The sequence below is a fragment of the Osmia bicornis genome, chromosome 16 (genome assembly GCF_907164935.1).
Source record: "Osmia bicornis bicornis chromosome 16, iOsmBic2.1, whole genome shotgun sequence".
NCBI lineage: Eukaryota > Metazoa > Arthropoda > Insecta > Hymenoptera > Megachilidae > Osmia > Osmia bicornis.
This window is the reverse complement of record NC_060231.1, coordinates 2,660,675-2,683,007: the sequence shown is the minus strand read 5'-3', so window position 1 is coordinate 2,683,007 and position 22,333 is coordinate 2,660,675. Positions and strand designations below refer to the sequence as shown.

General features: G+C 35.4%; 5 protein-coding genes across 10 annotated transcripts; 3 read left to right on the top strand and 2 right to left on the bottom strand.

Moving 5' to 3' along the window:
• The first annotated feature begins 200 nt into the window (after positions 1–200).
• On the top strand, positions 201–5,083 carry LOC114877873 (peregrin). The gene is made up of 8 exons (XM_029190989.2): positions 201–567; positions 637–916; positions 1,018–1,861; positions 1,945–2,244; positions 2,320–2,494; positions 2,556–2,977; positions 4,239–4,610; positions 4,700–5,083. The coding sequence occupies exons 1-8, from the start codon at positions 448–450 to the stop codon at positions 4,878–4,880; spliced, it is 2,694 nt and encodes an 897-aa protein (XP_029046822.1). The 5' UTR covers positions 201–447; the 3' UTR covers positions 4,881–5,083.
• Positions 5,075–8,294, bottom strand: LOC114877878 (beta-ureidopropionase). The gene is made up of 5 exons (XM_029190995.2): positions 8,025–8,294; positions 7,054–7,304; positions 6,425–6,813; positions 5,400–5,717; positions 5,075–5,336 (listed from the first exon to the last, which is right to left on the bottom strand). The coding sequence occupies exons 1-5, from the start codon at positions 8,129–8,131 to the stop codon at positions 5,250–5,252; spliced, it is 1,152 nt and encodes a 383-aa protein (XP_029046828.1). The 5' UTR covers positions 8,132–8,294; the 3' UTR covers positions 5,075–5,249.
• A 795-nt stretch (positions 8,295–9,089) lies between these two features.
• Positions 9,090–11,362, top strand: LOC114877877 (vacuolar protein sorting-associated protein 72 homolog). Of its 2 annotated transcripts, none has more exons than XM_046289213.1 (6): positions 9,090–9,464; positions 9,580–9,786; positions 9,865–10,076; positions 10,141–10,546; positions 10,609–10,806; positions 10,884–11,362. In XM_046289213.1, the coding sequence occupies exons 2-6, from the start codon at positions 9,653–9,655 to the stop codon at positions 11,113–11,115; spliced, it is 1,182 nt and encodes a 393-aa protein (XP_046145169.1). In that variant the 5' UTR covers positions 9,090–9,464; positions 9,580–9,652; the 3' UTR covers positions 11,116–11,362. The 2 variants fall into 2 exon arrangements, with proteins under 2 accessions (XP_046145169.1, XP_029046827.1); XM_029190994.2 differs by having other exon boundaries at positions 9,091–9,496.
• Positions 11,363–13,251: 1,889 nt separating this feature from the next.
• Positions 13,252–18,946, bottom strand: LOC114877882 (ras-related protein Rab-11A). 4 transcript variants are annotated; one of them, XR_003789648.2, is made up of 6 exons: positions 18,615–18,946; positions 17,468–17,663; positions 16,997–17,271; positions 16,631–16,787; positions 14,795–14,848; positions 13,252–14,007 (listed from the first exon to the last, which is right to left on the bottom strand). XR_003789648.2 is itself a non-coding variant. In XM_029191003.2 (5 exons), exons 1-4 carry the CDS (start codon positions 18,652–18,654, stop codon positions 16,651–16,653), a joined length of 648 nt encoding a protein of 215 aa, XP_029046836.1. In that variant the 5' UTR covers positions 18,655–18,946; the 3' UTR covers positions 13,252–14,848; positions 16,631–16,650. The 4 variants fall into 4 exon arrangements, 3 of the variants coding, with proteins under 3 accessions (XP_029046836.1, XP_029046838.1, XP_029046837.1); XM_029191003.2 differs by having other exon boundaries at positions 13,252–14,848; XM_029191005.2 differs by lacking the exon at positions 14,795–14,848.
• A 969-nt stretch (positions 18,947–19,915) lies between these two features.
• On the top strand, positions 19,916–21,998 carry LOC114877879 (solute carrier family 25 member 40-like). Of its 2 annotated transcripts, none has more exons than XM_029190998.2 (8): positions 19,916–20,065; positions 20,279–20,501; positions 20,573–20,739; positions 20,812–20,946; positions 21,019–21,184; positions 21,257–21,453; positions 21,526–21,607; positions 21,695–21,998. In XM_029190998.2, exons 2-8 carry the CDS (start codon positions 20,381–20,383, stop codon positions 21,937–21,939), a joined length of 1,113 nt encoding a protein of 370 aa, XP_029046831.1. In that variant the 5' UTR covers positions 19,916–20,065; positions 20,279–20,380; the 3' UTR covers positions 21,940–21,998. The 2 variants fall into 2 exon arrangements, with proteins under 2 accessions (XP_029046831.1, XP_029046830.1); XM_029190997.2 differs by having other exon boundaries at positions 20,179–20,501.
• Positions 21,999–22,333: the final 335 nt, after the last annotated feature.

Sequence of the window (22,333 nt, the reverse complement as noted above, 5' to 3'; positions counted from 1 at the left end):
TTGTTAAGAAATATTTACTATTATAAACAATGAACTTCACGTTTCATGAAATTATTGTTATTAACGTGTTTGAATTAAAACGACAAAAAATGTTTTTCTTCTTTCAAAATCCACCAATCGAAAAATGAATTTCTATGGAAAAAGTACTTAAAGTACTTTCATTATACTAACTTGTCGGTATACATTATGTTTGCCGCTTAAATTGGTTAGTTTACCTGTTTGAACGTTAGTGAGCGTTCTTTTTTCATGTCAAATGCAAATTGATGCAAAATCATTTCAACGCAAATATATGTAAAGAAAAATGATTGGATCATCTGCTTGTCTGATTGTAACATTTAAAACGTCAGCCGATGCTTTGAAAACATGAAACATATGTAAAAAGGACCAAAGTGTGGGTGATATAACCACGTTAATTGTCGTTTACAATATACAGAATTTTAAGAGAAAATGAATACTCCTCAGTCGAATAAAAAAAAAGGCAGAAGTAGAATTGGTATTAATAACGAGAGCAATAGTCCCGCAAATACTGAAACGTTAAGCTCACAAGAGTCCTCGAAATTTGTTTTGGTATTGATCATTTTCATTTATAAAAAAATTAAATAATTGTAAGGAATAACATTGTGATTCATTGTTAAGGTAAATCCAATTGGCGAAGATGCAAACAAAACATTCAAGATCGGGATCACAGATTCTATTCCTATCATTTCCTTGGAGGGAAATAGTTTCGATGAGAAGACCGCTCAAAAAGGACATAATATACCATCCGAAAAAGATAAAGAAGAGAAGAATATTCTAAGTAGCTTACCCGTTGCTATGGTTAAGGAAATAGATGGGTACGAAGAGCAATTAGGAGAAGCTGAACCTCTTCCAAATTCATATATTAGATTCATGGAACGTAGCGGTGAAGAACTTGATGGTATATAATTTCATTAAAAGTATCTATTTCAATTGATACAATAACTCACCAGTCTCTCCATAAATTACATAGTTTCTCATAAAGAAAATTTTGCTCTGTAGGAGAAGTAGAATACGATTTAGACGAAGAGGATACCGCATGGTTATCCATAGTGAATGAAAGACGGCTGGCCTCTGGACTTAATCCTCCTTTAGAACCCGACACATTTGAATTATTAATGGACAGGTTGGAAAAAGAATCGTATTTTCAGCAACAGAGTAATGGCGGAGGAGGAATAGCAGCTGACGAGGATGCAGTATGCTGCATCTGTATGGACGGAGAGTGTCAAAACAGCAATGCCATATTGTTCTGTGATATGTGCAATCTCGCTGTTCATCAGGATTGTTACGGTGTACCGTATATTCCCGAAGGACAATGGTTATGCAGAAGGTGTCTGCAGAGTCCTTCTCGGGCTGTGGATTGTGTGCTGTGTCCAAACAGGGGTGGCGCTTTCAAGCAAACAGACCGTCCAGCTACATGGGCCCACGTTGTGTGCGCTTTGTGGATACCAGAAGTAAGATTCGCCAACACCGTATTTTTGGAGCCTATAGACAGTATAGAAAGCATACCTGCGGCTCGTTGGCGACTCACCTGTTGCGTGTGCAAGCGTAGAGGGTCAGGTGCTTGTATCCAGTGTTACAAAAGCAACTGCTACGCTGCGTTTCACGTGACGTGCGCTCAGCAGGCTGGCCTCTGTATGCGTATGAGGACGGTCCAACCTACGAATGGAGAACCCATGTTGGTGCAGAAGACGGCTTACTGTGAAGCGCACACACCTTCGGATTACCAACCTTCCACTAACCCTGCGGATGCGAGAAGGAGAGCTATAGCTAATAAGAAAAGCTCTTCAGCCCCGGTTATATCTATCCCGACTATACCGCCTGAACGTATCAAAGAAATTGCTAGGTAACTGTTAACAATATATTTAGCATGTTAGAGATGCATGAAGAAGCTTATTTATTTTATTAATATTTTCTGATATTAATTAGCTTAGCTGAAGGATTGCCTAAACGAAGTCAACTAATTCAGCGTCTTATAGCATACTGGACTCTAAAACGCCAATACAGAAACGGTGTTCCTCTTCTTAGAAGACTTCAAAGCTCCCATCCGCAGTCCAGACCGCCGACTCTCGGTGACAATTCCTCGCCAGCGCCGGACAGCGAGCTACGCGGAGAACTGTACCGTCAATTAAAATACTGGCAGTGCCTTCGTCAGGATCTTGAACGCGCTAGATTGCTCTGTGAATTAGTGCGGAAACGCGAGAAACTGAAAAAGGAGTTGTTCAAAGTGTAAGGATTTTAAGGAGCGACTCTGGTGAACATTAAATTTCTAACAAATGCATAAACACCTGATTTATTTTACAGGAAGGAAAAGTGTTTGTGGTTCGAATTGCGTCCACTAGAAAGCGTTCTTCGTACTTTATTGGAAGCTATTAAATTGAAGGATGTAAATGATGTATTTGGTCAGCCGGTGAACACCAAGGAAGTGCCAGATTATTTAGAGATTGTATCACACCCTATGGATCTTTCTACCATGCAGGTAATTCATTATTCAATTAATTTTCAGTTAATTTTTATTTACTTTACAATTGTTCCTTTAGGCAAAAATTGAAAGGCAGGAATATGACACTATAGGAGCTTTCGAAGCGGACTTCAATTTAATGGTAAGCAACTGTCTGGCGTACAATCGTAAAGACACGATGTTCTATCGTGCTGGAACGAAGATGAAGGAGCAAGGCGGTGCTCTGATAGAGCAAGCCCGTAAGGACTATCCTGAATTGGACCCTGTCAATGAATCCGAGCAAACGGGAGTCGTTAAGTCGAGAAAACGGGACCGGGCTAATCGAAGTCGTGGCGAGGCAGAATCGCAGTCTGGGGAAAAAGAAATAGGCGGGGGTGGTGTGAACAGAAGGACGGCTGTTCTCTTCACTCGCAAAGCAAGAGAGCGTGCCAGTAGAAGTAATCAAACGTTTGCCTTAGACGATGATAAAAAGAAGCAGAGTGATAGTTTCAAAGTATACAGGTATGTATACTATTTTCTATACAGGGTGTCTCAGAAAGAGTGTAAGCTGCTTCAGGGAGCGATAGCTGGGGTGATTCAGAACAACATTTTCCTTTGCGAAAATATTGTGCGAAGCTTCATTTTTGAATTATTAAGGAAAAACAGTGGCCAATCCGAGCGCGCGGGCTCAGGGACGGTAGCATCGGCTACGAAACCCGGGCTTGGCCTAACGATAAGTCTCGAACGAAACCGAATCTCTTGCCACTTGTCATAAAAATGTAAAAACAGAAATTCTAAACAACAGTGGCGGCTCGCGTATAACATTTAATATAATGAGTCCTTTTTTCTTTCATTCTTTCTTTATACTTGTACAATATATAATCCTTAAGCTTAATGTCAGTGGCCATCCCCCAGTTTATGAAAGAAAGATTTTTTTACAATATCATTCATAGTGTCCTTTCGTCTAGTGAAAAAGCACTGACCTTGGAGTCCAAGTTTAACCACAGCAAATATAAAAGCGTTAAAATAATTAACATAATCATCTGATAAAAGCTTTAGAATATTCAATAATTTATTTGAAAAAATTACAAAATACACTGGACGAACGGACACTATGATTGATATTGTAAAAAAATCTTTGTATGGAATTGTGCGCTTCATAGTTCAAGCGGTGCGGCGTTCGACCGTGTGCACATGCGCACATAGGAAGCTGCGCGCGAGGCTGCGCAGGAGAGAGAGTACTGTCGCTCCCGCAGTGCCGGTTTTTTAAAACAAAGGCTAAAAATTTTTTAGCGCAGCACCCTCACTAATTTTAGCTACGAGCTGCCACTGCTAAGCAACAAACAAAAATGATTGAAATTAAATAATTAATAAGCGTTTGAATTGGAGGGTACGTTAATAATGAAAATTTTGCGAAGAAATTGAAACGAAACTTTCTCATTCGCCCCTAAATTAACCCGCTACACTGAAAGCAGGTAATTGCCACTGGCAGAACAGCTGATTTAAAAGTCGAGTCAATGACCTTGCCTGAATCGTTCGGGACTTAGGCCAGGCCCGGGTTTCGTAGCCGTCGCTGCCACCCCTGAGCCCGCGCGCCATGCGCGCTCCGATTGGTCAGTGTTTTTCCTTAATAATTCAAAAACGAAGCTTCCAACAACATTTTCGCAAAGGAAAATGTTGTTCAGAATCACCCCAGCTACCACCCCCTTAAGAGACTAACACTCTTTCTGGGACACCCAGTGTATTTTATAGAATGTTATTTTATATAAACGATATTTTGCAGAAGTGGAGCTATGGACAGCGACGTGGGAGAAGGTGAAAGTCTGTCGTCCAGTTGTAGCAGTTGTTCAACGAGTAGATCTACCACTCCAGATTTAGAAGAAGAAAAACAAAGGCAAGAAGCGGACGAGGCGAAGAAAGAACTTGAAAGTAAACAGGAAGCGGCTAGTAACGGTTTAGAAGCGTTGCAACTTGTTTGGGCAAAATGTCGTGGTTATCCATGGTACCCGGCTCTGATAATAGACCCTAATACGCCTAGGGGAACTGTACATAAAGGTGTACCTATACCAGCTCCACCTGATGATGTGTTAGCTCTTGCCGTTAATTACAAAGAACCAGTATTTCTTGTTCTATTCTTCGACACCAAACGGACATGGTAATTTTATTTCTGCAATTACGTTACAACGACAGAAGATAATTTTCTATTGTTTTGTTCTTTCGCTTGATATGTAAACATTGTTACAGGCAATGGTTACCAGGCGAGAAACTAGAAAAACTTGGAGTTTCCCAAGAATTAGACGAAGCAAAGTTAATCGAGTCTCGAAAACCGGCTGATCGTAAAGCTGTAAAGAAAGCGTATCAAGAAGCGCTCCATTATAGGAAACAAACTCACAACACGTCGTTGAACGCTGGCTCGGCCAGCTAATAGCTTTAGAATCCTAATAAGGTACTAGGATATAATTAAGTAGTTCTCTCGAAGATGATCTTTGTAAGTATTGTAAAAAGGACTCTAACGTATGAATTAAGTAATTTATAGACTTATGTTTAAGTCGCCTCTTTTTCAGAAAATTATTTATATTTTTAAATAACTGACTGAAATGCAAATAAAACGAATCAGTCTTCATATAAAATCTCGTGCTTTGTCGTTTTATTTAAAATTGTTCGAAATAGAAAATATAACTGGTATTATGTATATAAACACATGTACATATTTTCATGTTTTCTTCAACTTATACATTTTCAACAAAGTGTATATATCATTCGAGCCATTCACCATAGTTCCATTGTTCAAAGCTTACTGGCTTGTTTTCTCGTACAGTTTCACATTTTTTTTAACAAAGTCAGTGAGTTCTGTAGCGTACAAGTCCAGTCGCTGAGTCATCTGAAATGTAGAAATGAGAATATAGAAAAAGAGCATGGAAGTGCAATTCAAATGAAAACTTACTCTCAGACACCAGAAGTCCTTCATCTGACGACACAAGTTCAAATCTAATTCGCAGACAAGAAGACCGTCTTTGCAGCGACTTAAGCCAGGAGTACGAGTTCCGTCCGGGGAAGTGATGTAGCTAGATCCATAGAAATGTCCAAAATCACGATGCGCCGGGGCCCCGTCCCCTGATGTAAATTCATTGGGGAACGTCTCTGTTCCCACGCGATTGATCGCACAAGTATAATAACTGTTCGCTATGGCTGCGTTTCTTGCTTCGATGGACCACAATGGTTCGGATGTGTGGCTGGTCGTTGCCGATGGATTAAAGACGATCTAAGCGTATGAAATATGCAATTAAGTGTACCGAGCTTGATAATTCTATCAGAGAAGATTTTATACAGGGTGTCCCAGAACTCGTAACGCCCAGAAATGGGGGTTCCTGGGGTGATTCTGAACAACTTTTTCCTTTACCAAAATGTTGGTCCAAGCTTCGTTTTTGAATTATTAACGAAAAGCACTGGCCAATCAGAGCGCGCTCTCGAGGTTGAGCGTTGGCTCTGAACCGCGCTCGGTCGTGAACAAACGCATTAGCACAGCGTGCGACTAATTCCACATTAACGAAATGCGTTTGTTCACGACCGAGCGCGGTTCAGAGCCAACGCTACCGAGATTGAGCGTTGGCTCTAAACCGCGTTTGTTCACGACCGAGCGTGGTTTAGAGCCAACGCTCCCGAGGTTAAGTGTTGGCTCTACACCGCGCTCGACCGTGAACAAACGCATTGGCACACGAAGCGTGCTACAAATGTTACATCGTCTTAAATTAAAAACAATGTGGAATTATTCGTTATTAACGAATAACGAATACGTTTGTTCACGGCCAAGCGCAGTTCAGAGTTTTTCTTTAATAATTCAAAAACGAAGCTTCAACCAACATTTTGGTAAAGGGAAAAATTGTTCAGAATCACCCCAGCAACCCCCCATTTCCGGGTGTCACAGGAGTTACGAGAGACCCTATATTTTGAAGAATCAGCAAAGTTTACCTCGGCACCGTTCAAGCCAAACATCATCCAGTTCTGCGGATGATGTCGTCCATAGCAAATGTTAATGGCTACGCGTCCGAAGGAAGTATCAAAAACAGGGTGCCCTGTGTTTCCTTCCATGTAGTACGTGGACTCGTTGAAGTCGCCTACGCGAGGAATGTGGTTTTTCCTGTGCTTTCCAAGTATCTTTCCGTCCGAGTCGATCACGACAGAGGTGTTCCACAAGATATCACCATTTGCGGTGTCTCTCTCCAGAACCGAACAGACAATTACCATTCCATGCCGTTGAGCGAGGTCGCACATAAGTATTATTGTCGGACCGTTCTCGGCGTCCTCGGCCATCTCGCACCAGGGATATTTTTCTCGGGTGCAAAATGCAAATGGCATAGCTGCAATATTGTAAAATAATATTCATAATAATCTACATGCTTTCATTGAAAAGGATGATGTTCATCTTGTTGAATGTTCCTTAGAGGAGCCATCTGTATCTTATCTAATCTTCTTAAACTAATTTAAGACCAGGATTATATAACTTTGCGTTGAGATCATGAAAACGACGAAATACGCGTACGGTTTCAGTGTTGTTATCTAAATAATTTTTAATTAACAGCTTGTACATTTCTACGTACCCCACATCTCTTGGAGACAGAGTATGTTAACGCCACAGGAGGCGGCATAGTCGACATACTTTTGGATTTTCAAATGCAATGCGTTTCTTTGTTTCTGTAAGGGTTCCGTGGTGGGCAACACTATAGAATTTTGAATTGCACCGACACGAACGATCCGGGGAGGACGCAACTGTTCCGTCACTCCTCCGCCCATAACGTATCCTTGGACATCAAACTGCTGAGTACCGGTCCATTTAGGAAGATTTAGAGGCCTATTAATAAATTATAAAGTCGTTAATATGTAACGATGTACAAATTGTATCTAATTTGTAAAACTATCCTGTCCCTAGGTTTACTCGCGTTCAAAACTGGAAATATTTCCCGCCATATTGCTTCGTGAGGAGCAACTATAAAATGCAGGGCCGGCCCTCAGATTTCGGGGGTTCAAGGCAAGCTCCGAAAAAGGGCCCTTTCACATATATGACAGAAAAAAAGAAGCTCAAATAAAATTTATAAAATTAACATTAAAGCTTGTATAACTAATTTAAATTAATATTCAAGTAAACATTACTCTTCCTGCATTCTTAGACGCAAAATCGTCTTATAGGGTCCCTAGACCTTGCGCGGCCCTAGGCGGCCGCCTAGTCTACCTAGGCCCAGGGCCGAACCTGCCTTTGAAAGCATCATTAATAATTGCAATTTTACGATTAGATTTAGAATAATTGCAATATGGCCTTTCAACAGGGCCGGCCCTGAGATATCAGGGGTCCGAGGCGAGCTCCGAAAAAATATGTGACATAAAAAAAAATACATCAAATAAAATTTATAAAATTAACATTGAAACTTGTATAACTAATTTAGATTTGCATTTACATCGATTAATATTCAAGTAAACATTGTTAGACGCAAAATCGTCTTATGGGGGCCCTAGGCGGCCGCCTAGTGTACCTAGGCCCAGGGCCGGCCCTGATAAAATGAATGATAAATCTTACCGTAATTCACGTCCATATAGGAGACGTTTCACTTCGTTTAGTTCTTTCTCCGGCAAATTCTTCTCCAGAATTTCTTCGAGAGTTTGATCAAACATCGGCTTACTCATTTTGCCGGCAAATAAAAACTTTCGAAATTCTCTTGTTTTTTAAGGTTATATAGAACAGTTGTGCTCGTGTCTATGTTGCGCCGTGGCCTGGAGAGGATTGCTCGCAGCTACGGATTTGCCCTGATATATATTGTTCACACATGTAAACATGTGTCAGAGCAATGTTCGTTAATCCTTATCAACCAACATTTTTTAATGATATAATTAGTTACCGTTCATCGGCTGCAATAAATTTTCAGCTAAAACCCTCTCCTATCTTACCTGCTTTGTATCCTACAGTAATTAAAGAGATTTTTTTAAAAATAATCTTCTGTCCATCTGGTCTATTAATTATTATTAACTGCAAAGATAAAGATTTCTGTTTACAGCCGTATAATACGCATTTTATCCGAAGGTCGTATTATTCTAATAAACTTTAACCCCTTGCTGTACCATTTTCTCAGCATTTGCGTCTGCCAAAGCTAACTAATCACTGTTATAATATTGAGGCAAATCAAGGAAATTGAAATATTATGCATGTATTGTATTTACAGATTTTCGGTTGTGCAAATTCTAATTGAAATTATACTTGAAATTCAATTGTAATACAGATACGGTTCAGTTTAGTCATGTTAGAACCGTAGGTGTGTCAGGAGTCAGATTCATCAAAGTATGGCAAAGAGTTAATACAAAATTACATAATTACATTTTAAAATACAATTTTGATAATTCTGATGTCTCGGCAAAATAACAACGTCATTATCGATTCCTTTGAATCTTGCAACTTTGCCCCTAAAAATTGTCCGTATCATTAAAAATAAAAGAACAAAAATACTTAGGTGTACAGAGAAATTTTCCATTACCATTAATGCAATAATTCTTTCGAGTAATCTCCCACTTTAAGTGCCATTGTTATAGAAAATATTTACACGAGGAGAAAACTACCGATAAATCATAGTCATTTTATCAGAATGCCTTGTTACTCGTCATTCGTATCTTACATTTGTTGCAACCAATGTGTATTATCTGTAACTATTGTGAAACACTAAGTTTATACACTTCGTGTCTAAATGTTGTTATTGAAAAGGAATATTCTACTTCAATATTATTCTAGACGAATGTCTTCGATCAATTTTAATTGTTTTTCTACTTTTGTATTCATTAGTTTTCAATTTGTAATTCAAATTGTCGCTCCTTTTCCCGCGTGGTAATCAGCTAGTGATTTTTTTTTTCACTTGCTATCGATAAGTTGGATTAACGAGAACGATAGTACTATCGATAGTAAATTGATGCAAAGCATGTAAACAAGTAGGGGGATGTATTTAAAATCGTCTGAGAAAATAAGTTTTTTCTTGTAATAAATAAAATATTTAATCATTTGTAACAGTAATTACATATTTCTATTAAAAATAACATGTAATTTAACGTATTAAATGAATACTTATGTCTATTTCGTCTTCTATTTTCAGGTTAACCTGACTTAACCTAAATCTTGGCATTCTAACAAGATATCTAACAGAATTGTTTATAAATATAAAAAAAATGGCATCGCATAGGGAAAGGCGTGCAAATGCCGGTAATAAAATGGCAAAACTCTTGAATGAAGAAGAAGAGGATGATTTCTATAAAACAACATATGGTGGATTTGATGAAGTTGAACAGGATCATGATTACATGTTAATACCTAGTTTAATTAAATTTAATTTTATTGTATCCCTGTAGAGATTGATAACAAATAATTTGTATTGATATAGGGAAGAGGATGAAGCGGAAGACGAAGTAGATTCAGATTTTAGCATAGATGAAAATGATGAACCCATTTCTGATACCGAACAAGAAGGACCCAAGAAGAAGCGCAGATTACTAGTAACAAAAGCTTATAAAGAGCCCAAAGTTCAGTCCCAATTAGCATCTAAAGAGAAAAAAGTTAGACAGCCGAGACAAAAAATTTTTATGGAAAGTATAGGTAAATATATAAGTGTATCTGTATTATACAATAAGACTACAAACTAAGCTTAAATATTTTTTAGAAAGGAAATCTATACGTCGCTCTACCGCCGCAAAATCAGCTGCAACGCAGAGGAGATTGAAAGAAAGAAACGAGGATCAAAAGAGGAAAACAAGAACTAAAAGATATGATACGTATAAACCAACTCAGGAAGAATTATTGGAGGAAGCACTAGAAACTGAACAAATTAATGTGAAGTCATTAGAAAAGTATCAAAAATTAGAAAATGAAAAGAAAAACACTAGGACAGTGAGAAAAGCGCAAACTGGACCTATGATTAGGTATCAGTCGTTAGCAATGCCTGTTATGGTACTCTCAGAAGTGAATCTTAATAAAGAAGAAGATAAAATTAATATAGATGGAGACGATGAAAAGAGTACAAGTGAAAATGTTGAAAACGAAGATACAGATGAAGCGACACAAGAAAGGTACTATAATTTCTCTGCAATTAAATTTGGAGATACCATTATTGAAACTTCTCTAATTTCAGTGATGTGAAACCAGAAAACGAAGTTAAAGAAGTTCCAAAAAAAGATTCCTCGACAAAAAGTAAATGTCGTTACGAGCAGACAAAAGGATATTACGAACGAACATTTATTACTTTTGAAAATGAACAGCTGTTTTCGGCAGCTTTTAAGAAACCTACGGTTCAGAGACCACCGACGAAAGCTTTATGTGCGATAACAAGGTATAATTGTAGAAGTATATTATGTAATTACTTTATTTAAAGCGTACCTTTTATTTTAATCAAAAACATCTTTGTAGACTTCCAGCAAAATATCTGGATCCCATGACTCAGCTACCCTACAAAAATGTTCAAACATTCCGGTTATTACGCGAAGCGTATTATCAACAATTAGAAGCTAGGACGGATATTAATGATACATCTCAAAGTCCAGAATTGTTAAGATGGCTTGAGTGGAGACAGAAAAGTTGTGGTGGTGGTCAGAGGAATACAGTACGCCTTGAGCCGGCATCCGCAGCTATGCCTTCATAGTTCCTTGTTTTAACCACGATATAAAATAATATTTATCTGTATGCTTTCGTAATTATTGAAATTCGTGGTTTTAAACTTCTATATTTCATTATTAAAGTGTCTTCAAAATAGCACTAAGTGTGCAGGAAGTTGTATGTTCATAATGTAAATAACTTTATAAATAGTTCAAACAATTTTATAACAGCGAAAGCATAATGTAAAGAACGAAGTTTGTAAAACTTGTAAATAATTGTACAGTTTATTAGTATGTATGCCTTTTTCACTATTGAAATTCTCTACTTAACTCTTAAAGATGACAGTGTTTCAATGTAACATATTTATATAAATTTATCACTGAATTCTTTTTTATTATTTGTGTAAAAATAAATCCTTGTTTCAGTGATATTAAAATGATACATTTTATATAATAATCAAACACGAGGATGTTTTATTTCTTCACCTTTTGATTAAATAAACAACTGTACTAATAAAAAATAATTATCTGAACAAAAACGCCGCTCGAGGCAGCATGATTAACGACCAATTTATTGAATTAACATATTAGTACATATGTGTTCAAAGCAAAAGTGATTTTATTAATAAAATTATAAAGTACAAAGCATTGATTAATAAAATCTCGCGTTATTCCGTGGACTCGGCAACCCCCTTTTTTTTCAATCAACCGAGAATAAACTGATTCTCAATAACGTCTAATTTATCATTCTAAATCCCGTTCGTACAGATTCATTCTCGCTTAACATAACGGCAACTCACACCTCAAAGTGCCATAAGGACCGTGTTCTTGTAATCTAAGGATACAAAATAAAATAAAAAAGTATATACCAGGGGAAGGGGGGCAAAATATGTTTTCCATTTTATCGCAAGTATCGCGCAGACATGAAATGATGATTCTTCATTTAAAATGAATTCACTTTTAAGCTGATTGCTTTTACGAGGGAACATACTGGAAGTGATTATTTCTATATGCTATATAAAATATTATAAATATTTCGATACAGTTCCTTTTTCACAATAAATTCATTAAAAATAAATGTTATCGTTGAAGAAAAAGAATATTTGAAATAACATTCATACTATTTTTGAAACAGTATCTCGATCACGTTTAAAATTACCGTTACATGACGTAACTAAAAATAATCTATTCTGGTTGAAATCTACAAAATAAAAGAACCTAACAATTACACGTGATTCTTTACAAACATTTATGTTGTTAATTAAAAAAGTAAAACAACGGTCTTCCGTTGTGTTCAATCTTTATATAAAAATTAATGCAACCTTTCATTGTAATTGCATAGAACAAGATAAATCTGGCCGATATCAATGACCTTGGAGTGTGAAATGAAGGTCAGTTTTCTGAATAAATTTACTTTTTCTACTTTACATAAATACGACTTTATTTTTAGCGTAAGACTGCTGCCTCTAGAAGTAAAAAATGAATGAAAGAAATTACGTGTACAAATTAATTTCTTGGTTACTATTTTAAATTCGAATATTTTCCCGCGCTTTAATGAATTTGAGAAATGGCGCGAGAATATGATATCGATAACAATAAATTCAATAATTGTATAATTTCTTAAAAATAAGCCATTAATTAAAAAAATAAAAGGCACCGAATTAATTTGTACACCTAATACTTTGAAACTAAAGGCGAAGCAAAAGTTGTAAAATATCAATCATAGTGTCCGTTCGTCTAGTGAAAAAGCACTGACTTTGGAGCAAATATCATAAATCTAATTATTTAATAAAAGCATTAAAATAATTAACATAATTATCTAATAGAAGCTTTAGAATATTCAATAATTTATTTGAAATTACAAAATACCCTAGACGAACGGACACTATGATTGACATTGTACGCATAGAGAAAATTACTCAGTACATTGACCTTTATAACATGTATCAAGGTCATTGAAATCGTCGAGGTTTATCCTATCCGTAAAGCACTATAAAAATCATTTATGGCAGTATCGTAAAAAGTATTGTAAAATTCGTTTATTAAGTATATTCCCCCGTATTGTAGCCTTGAACAGACACCGTTCACCGTGTCTCCGGACAATTGGTTCAATTATTATTACACGAACCAGCGAACACGCCTCGCACAACAGAACGAGGTTTAGATATCTTAATATTTCAACGTTTTACTCACTCTCTATTTATTCATCAAGATACAACGAGGACTTGTAATGATAACAGATTACATTGCGGCTACACACATTAAAGCAATACTTATTAGACGCTAGAAAGTACGATACAATTTTTCATCAATGTTTCTCGCGTACTTTCCTCATCGCTTACGCATAGTTTCAATTTGTGTATCTACGATGATTCTCGTTTTGTTTCTTTTTTCCTCCTTTCAGAAGAGAAAAAAAATAAAGTACTTTTTTTTGTGGTCATGCTTCTTATCGTACTTCAAGGTCAACGCTACGGTGCAAATTCGAAAGCAGAGAGTGAGCAACAATAGAGTGTTAAATCCGATTCAGCTTTGTTTTCTTTTTTTTTTTTCATTGCTTTCTTGTATGTTCTCGATAGTAAGCATTGTTTCTTTTCTCTATCATCATTCTTTCTTTTTTTTTGTTTCTTCTATGTTGTGCACCTGTATATTTTAACCGCAAGACTTCATGTGTTACAGTGTAGATTGTTTCTAAAATATTTGGTTAAATTTTGAGAACATGTATTGCTAATCGTAAGGATGAAACAGATTTTCATTTAATGTACAATGATAAATACTTCCCTCTAGATAAAAGGTCTTTCAAATTGTATACAAATTTCCTCTCTCAACTATTGCTTCGTTTCTTATTTAATTTTCTCTTCGTTTAACATTCAATTGAATCCTTCGCTTTCTTTATTCAAGGATGGCTCAAGTTGCTTACTCGTGGAGGAACAATTGCTAATCTGTAACAATAATATTGTAAATAATTTCTATATTTTATAAGTAATGAGGCCAACAGAATAATAAAAATTAAAAAATTATCATCCTTGCAATCTGTAGGCTACGCATCAAACCTTTAACCAAATATCTCAGATGTATCTTATTTATGTAATATTATAAATCATTCGCATATTCACGATCGCTCACTACGTGTCGAGTAGAGTTACACATGTATTACAAAGAAGCAGTAACACAAACATTGACATATTGTAACGATAAAGAAAAAATGCAACAGGGAGTGAGAGCGACAGGGGATGAATTTCGAAGACAGAATAAGAGCTCGTACATACTTTCGCCCTTTTTTTTAATATTTCTGATGATGTATTTAGATTGTACGATCGTGTTTATGATTTACTCGTATGTATCTGCTATGGTGTATAAGTGTCGCTAGTTTCCTCGACTCTTCGCGTTTCTTAGCGGCGAGATTACAATACATTTTTCCCAAATAATCCAAAGGAACTCGAGAGAAGTATACAGTTTTCCCTGGTGTTCCCGGTGAGAGAACGGTGATTAATCTCTTCGTCGGAGAAAGCGATGCCAATTTAGAATGTTTCATAGAAGCCAAGCGACCGTGAACAAAGATGTAAAAGAATACTCTTTAAGTACGGCTCGCAACAGCGCACACTTGTCTACTATTTGTCACCAAGCAATTAAAAATCTAACCTCCTTCCAGAACGCCGGATTATTTGGGAAAACTTAGTCGGGTATACTTATAACCGTAAATAGTCTTGACTCTTGTACTGTATGCACCTGTTACGTTTACCATCGACCACTTTTCTTTTCGCCTGTGCCTCTTTGTATGTCCTGCAAACACAAACGTACGCAATCGCAGTTATTAATAGTATTGTATTTAGGGCTGACATTATTATTATATCGTAATGGATACGTAATCATCTTAATGCTCGCAGAGAGCATTTATCATATTATATGAATTTATATTGTTTGAATAACATTAAGAGCCTTGCTCTTTTCCTTCGATTGGACTGTGATTAAAATATAAAATGAAGATAAAGAGTAAACGGGTTGTGTTGCATCTAATCGTGGACATTTATTACAATGTTGTTTATTTGAAAATAACAAAGTGAAAGAGAGAGACAATGAAATGCATAAATACATTGGAAACCCAATTTTAAATGATAATATATATTCTACCTAAGTGCCTCTTAAAGCAGAGAAGAAAAGAATATGATTATACTTTATGCGCTAAATGCACAGAAACTGTTTAACGTATAACACACTGTTGTCACAGCAGTCAATGATGTTCGACACCAAATTTCTTCACTCATCTTGAGGTAGTTGCTAATACCGTATCTCAAAATAAAACATGTAAAAAACAATTCCTCGACACTGAAAGCAAACAAAACTTTAACTTTCCATGCGATCGATGGTTCTTTTGTATATTTTGGCTGAAAAAGTATTTTGAGTTAAATAAAATCGAATTTTAATTGTTATAAGCTAATATACGAAAAAAAATCGTTGATTTGTAAGCATTCGAATGATTGAAAGGAATATTTACATTTTACTGTTAATTTAAAAAAAATGCACTGTAAACTCTTAGTAACTGTTACATATAAAAAAGGAAAACGCTCATTTATATGTAGGCTTGATATATGCTTGAGTAAAAGTAATTTAAATATTTCATAATTATACAGGGTGTCCCAGAAAGAGTGTTAGTCTTTTAAGGGGGTGGTAGCTAGGGTGATTCTGAACAACATTTCCCTTTGCGAAAATGTTGTTTGAAACTTCGTTTTCGAGTTATTAAGGAAAAACACTGGCCAATCAGAGCGTTCGTTCGGTATCCAGGCGAAGCCCATGACGCTGCCGTCCCTGAGCCCGCGCGCTCGGATTGGCCAGTGTTTTTCCTTAATAATTCAAAAACAAAAGCTTCAAACAACATTTTCGCAAAGGAAAATGTTCAGAATCATCCCAGCTACCACCCCCTTAAAGAACTAACAATCTTTCTGGGACACCCTGTATATATAAATTATGCACTATAAAATATGTATGTAAAAAAAATTTAATACTGATGAAAACGAACGACTCGTTCTGGAAACGAGAAATTAAATAGAATATTTAAAAAAATAATAATTAAAAAAACATGAACGAAAGAGATTTTGAGTAATAACTTTCTTTGCTTTGACGTAACAAATGTTAATTATATGAACATGTCGCAGAGCATTCAGTCTGTTTTCTTCTAATTAATAATTTTGTTACTCTTATTCGGTCAAGTGATATTAGAGTTTGAAATGCATAATTGTACACAAGAACCGGACAATGAATAATAATAATTGGTAGAAAAAATACATAATAAAAGTGTCTTTAGTAATATTTAATTTTGATGTATGTTAAAATTAACTCAATTTACAAATCAACTTAATATTTATAATTAACTAACCATAGTTTTCTTATATTAAAACTATGCTATTGTACAAAGACTTATCCCAGAAACTTTCATGTTTTGTTCTTTTTTCTTTTTTTTTAAACGTTTTTTTCTTTTACTGGACCATAGACTAAATTTTCTCTTAGAAACTTGGTATTATTCGAGTGTATTTCCGTGATATTGATACTGTATTTGCATGTACACACATTTTAAGCAGCAAGGTGAGTCACTGGCAGCACGGCTTACGCATTCCCTCTGAATTCATTGTTGGTGACACGTCGATTGGTTCTACGTTTTGTGGCCGGATTGTATCACCTTCAGGTGGATCGCGTATCTGTTTCTGCGATACGATTCTGTAGATTTCTGTAATAGTTAAAAACTGTATTAATCTTCGTGGATTTATATAGAAGACCACTATGGTGCTAATTTCAATCAAACATTTCTCTGCATCAACATGTAATAATACTAAATGCTTTTACCCTATTACCCTAGAAAATAATGTCAATCTCATGAACAGAAGTAGCAACAGGTAAACAAGAAGGCTCGCTGTATTTAGATAACAATTCCTGTACCTGTTAATATATTTTGAAATGCTGTCTCAACATTGGTAGAATCTAAAGCAGATGTTTCAATGAAAGAGAGGCCATTTCTCTCTGCGAATGCTTTTGCCTCATCAGTTGGAACTGCGCGTAGATGCCTTAAGTCAGATTTGTTTCCCACCAACATAATGACAATGTTTTGATCAGCATGGTCCCGTAATTCTCGCAACCATCTTTCCACATTTTCGTACGTTAGATGTTTCGCGATATCGTATACCAACAGGGCTCCAACTGCACCACGATAATATCTATAAACCGACGACGACAACAATGAAATCGATTCTGATTTAAAAACAATATTTATGAATGTTAAACGTACTGTAAGAAATGTAAATAATACAGAACTATTAGTAACCGTTAAAAGATCAGAAAGATGATATACCATTTTTACAGAGTTTTATTCTTTTTATTCAGAGGATTTTTCTACTGGCAACTTCAACTTACGCAGATGTAATAGCACGGTAACGTTCTTGCCCAGCCGTGTCCCAAATCTGAGCTTTAATAGTTTTTCCATCTACTTGTATACTACGCGTAGCAAATTCAACTCCTATAGTCGATTTTGATTCTAAGTTGAATTCATTTCTCGTAAATCTTGATAACAGATTACTTTTTCCTACTCCAGAGTCACCGATAAGAACAACTGAAAGAACAGAATAACGGTAAGTGGTAAATAATATCAGTAACATATAAGGATACACAGATAAATAAAGAAATACATATTTATCAACTTCTTATTATTAAAATTATTAATATAACAAGCACATGTATATATTACATATAAAAAACGATAAATAATTTAACAAAAACATTATAAATTATTACAATAAAATTCTATTTTTTTCTCTTATTGTTTATTAAAAATATCAGGACCGAAAAATGTGTTCGCAGAGTAAATATATTTAGAAGTGACTACACAATAGAAACACGTAAACGACACCATGCGCTCGTATACAGGAATATACACACAGACGATCGAACATTCGATAGACAAATTGGAGAAATTATTGGAAACGATGAGCTACAGAAAGATAGGTACAAGCGTTCCTTGGTATCTCGCGATGAAACGGAAATAAATGAAGCAGCTGACTCATTCGATTAACTGTAATTATGACTATTTCGTAGAGATTACTGAACTGACAAGTAACAAAGATTTTTCAACAAGTTTTCGCGTACGAATGATCAACTCTGATGTCATCGTTTAAACGTGACGTTCCGAATGATCCCTGCCAATCATTCCAACAATTGTAATTCAAACTTGATATTAATTCGGCGCCCATGTTATTGAACGATGACAAATGTCAGTTTTTAATTAATATACGATTACAAATGCATATATACATATATATATGTGAATTAAAACCGTACGTGAACACTATGTAACACGATGAATAGCAGGCATGTATGCACACGCATGTACAGATGTGTGTATATACATATACATGGAATATGCAAATGTCGAATATATGTGTACGTACAAGAGAATAACTGTCTCTGTATGTGTATTTGTGTGTATGCGTGGAAAAATTGTTCAATCCTCAGAAAGTTTTGCAAATGGATGACAAAGCGACGAGAACGAATTGAGAGGATTTACCTTTAAATAAATAATCGTATTCATCATCCCGAGTGCCCATCTCGTTCGGAGCAATAAACCCCTTTAGTAGACTGACGGACGGTACCTAGATATCAGGATACACTACTACGACTTGTAGTTATTTACAAAAAAAATTAGGAACCTCGAATCGGTTCCTGTGCACTGTTACTTTAATTGCGAGAATCTAACGATACCGTTTCGAATGTGTACAGTAAAAATACGAAACGAAACAAGCACAACCAAACGATGATATAATTATTTTCGTTCTTTCAATTTAACTGTACAATATGGCCTCCTTTCTACGCCCCTCCAAACTGATAAATTACACATGCGCAATGTATTCGTGTCATACGCATGTGCAAACTCATCATATAATATATAGTATCATAGATAGGGAATCGAATGAAAAATATCAGATAGATGTGCTGGTAAAACAGATTTTCCTTTATTTCTGCCATATTGATTTTATAATGGTGAACTGTACTTTACCGGATCCAAAATTTTGGACCTATTTTTTTTTAATCTATAGTTTCTGATGTGTAGAATCCAAAAATGCAAGCCTTAACTTTAGGAATCCAATGGTTAAAAAGTTATGAACGTGTAAAGTTTGACACTTTTAGTGCATTTGCTACGTTACTGTGACGCCATATTGGCTTCTTGTCCAATGAACGGTGTCGTTAGCTGCTGGCAAACGCATGTGGGTGCCGACCACTTTAGCGGGTTTAGTCAAACCGTAAATTTGATACTGTCCGAGTTTGTTAGATTTATATTTAGGTTAAACTTCACTTTAGGGGACACAAAATTTTTTTGGGTATGGGTTCCATCAGTAGCTGCATTTAAATTACTCATAAAATTGATGCAGTAGAAGTAATAAGCAAATGCATGGGCTGTACTCTCTCTCTTTAAGATAAATATAAACCTAACTAACTCAGACAGTATCAAATTTACGATTTGACTAAACCCGCTAAAGTGGTCGGCACTTGCTGCCTGCAGCTAGCGACACCATTCATTGGACAAGAAGCCAATATGGCGTCACAGTAACGTAGCAAATGCGCTAAAAATATGAAACTTTACATGTTTATAACTTTTTAACCATTGGATTCCTAAAGTTGAGATTTGCATTTTTGGATTCTCTGCATCAAAAAGCTATAGATTGAAAAAAAAAACGTCGAAAATTTTGGGTCCAGTAAAGTTCAGCCCTAAACACAATTAAATTGTTACCTTATGCATATGTTCGTACATATACTATATATATCTGCCAGTCACGATTTGCTAATGTTTAATTGTGTGTGTATGTGTATACATATTTATAGCAATCTTCATGAATGAAGGCCGGTTTGTATATACATAACACGGTGCTAAAATATTTATTGTCTTATTTTGCTACAGGAAATTATAATTGCATGATGAAATCAAATGTTTGAAGCCACGTGCTAGACAAAAAGAGAAAGGTAAGTCACGAAGAGATATTTAATTATTATCAATTTATTAATCTAGCCTATTCGACTCATGAATAGCTTAGAAATGAATAGAAATATTAATGCAATCATTAACATTTTTTTAGATTATCGAATTCTAAACACCACCAAGTCAGGCCTCCTAGATTTTATGTATTGACAAGATTTTTATTATGTTAATATACGCACGTGTTATTGTTCTTTCAGTTTTAAAATGATTATTAAATTATTGATAAAGAATATGATGTTAAATGTGGAAGGAAAAGTTCCTTAATGTTATATCAATGAAGTACAAAATAAACATTAGAAATGAATAAGTTAAGCATTACTATACCACCGAACTTGGATATGGACGACCCAAGATTCAGGGTTAGACCGTATCAACAAGTTGTGGCTGCTTGTACCGGTGCTTTTATCACATCAATGTTTGGTAAGTAGATTAAGACAATAGTTAATTATCTTATATTCTTTGCGCGTAATTATATTTCCAACATTTTACAGTTACACCATTGGATGTGGTAAAAATTCGACTTCAAACTCAACAGAAAGCAATGCTTTCTAACAAATGTTTTCTTTATTGTAACGGCTTAATGGACCATTTGTGTCCATGCCTAAATGGTAGAGGCCCAGAATGGGCTAGGACAAATGGAAAATTTAATGGCACAATTGTATATTCATATTTGTAATTTCTTATTTGATTAAATATGCAAGTATATTAATATTATGTTTTGTATTTGCAGGATGCCCTTGTAAAAATTAGTAGAAGCGAAGGTATTCTTTCTTTATGGAGTGGACTAAGCCCTACTCTTGTTCTAGCAGTACCTGCGACTATAGCATATTTTGTTTCGTATGAACAGTTAAGATTATATTTTAAGGTAAGCGAAGTTTGCTTCAATATTATATGTAAATCTGTTTTAGTTCTTCAGGAATTTTGTCTGTTACTCTAGGATATATATAATAAAAAGATTAAACATAATACAATGGGGGGTAAGGAACAACCATTCTGGATTCCTATGTTGGCTGGAGCAGTAGCACGTATTTGGGCTGCAACTTTAGTAAGCCCATTAGAATTAATTAGAACAAAGATGCAATCTCAAAAATTGAACTATTCAGGTATTCCCTTTTACTTATGTAACTTTCATATTTCCTATGTTGATTTAAATTTTCTACGTTTTTCTATTTCAGAAATTACACAAGCATTGAAAACCGTTGTAAAATACAGCGGTGTTTTTGGTTTATGGATGGGATTGAGTAGTACTCTTCTCCGCGATGTGCCATTTAGTGCAATTTATTGGTTGAATTACGAAACTATAAAGGATAAATTTGGAGGGCCACAGCAAACTTTTACTTTTAATCTCACATCAGGTGCTATAGCAGGCTCTGTAAGTAAAACATAAAAACAAATAACTATGTTCAGTATACAAATAGTAAATTTGTGTGCATAAATTTTACAGATAGCTGCATTTTTAACGATTCCGTTTGACGTAGTAAAAACACACAGACAAATAGAAATGGGTGAAAAGGAGATTTATTCAGGTATAGACCATAGAAAATTCTACTTTTCCATTCCTCATAATTCCAATGGTTGAAATGAAAATACTGTATTATAAATTTGAATTGTAGATAAACCTGGACGCAGTAGCAGAACATGGAATATAATAAATAAAATTTATAGTCAAAATGGAATAAAAGGACTCTTCACAGGACTGATACCACGTGTCATAAAGGTAGCTCCGGCTTGTGCGATTATGATTGCAACATTCGAACATGGAAAACGATTTTTTGTAATGTACAATGCGAATCAAATGCTACAATATGGTGAAAACGATATACAATTGTTACAACACAAACGTGATAGCACAGAATGACATACGTATCATGTTTCATGGTACAAAAATAAAATAAATAAATTTCATTTGAAACCTTATACTTTCATTTTTAAATTCTGGTCTCTGAAAAATTCCTCATACTGTTTATTAACAGGGCCGGCCCCCCAAGGTCTAGGGATCCCATAAGACGATTTTGCGTCTAAAAATGCAAGAAGAATAATGTTTACTTGAATATTAATTTATGTAAATGCAAATCTAAATTAGTTATACAAGCTTTAATGTTAATTTTATAAATTTTATTTGAGCTACTTTTTTTATGTCATATATGTTAAGCGGCCCCCCTAGAACCCCCGAAATCTCACGTATCATGTTTCATGGTACAAAAATAAAATAAATAGATTTAATAATGCTTTGAAAGACCATATTGCAAATA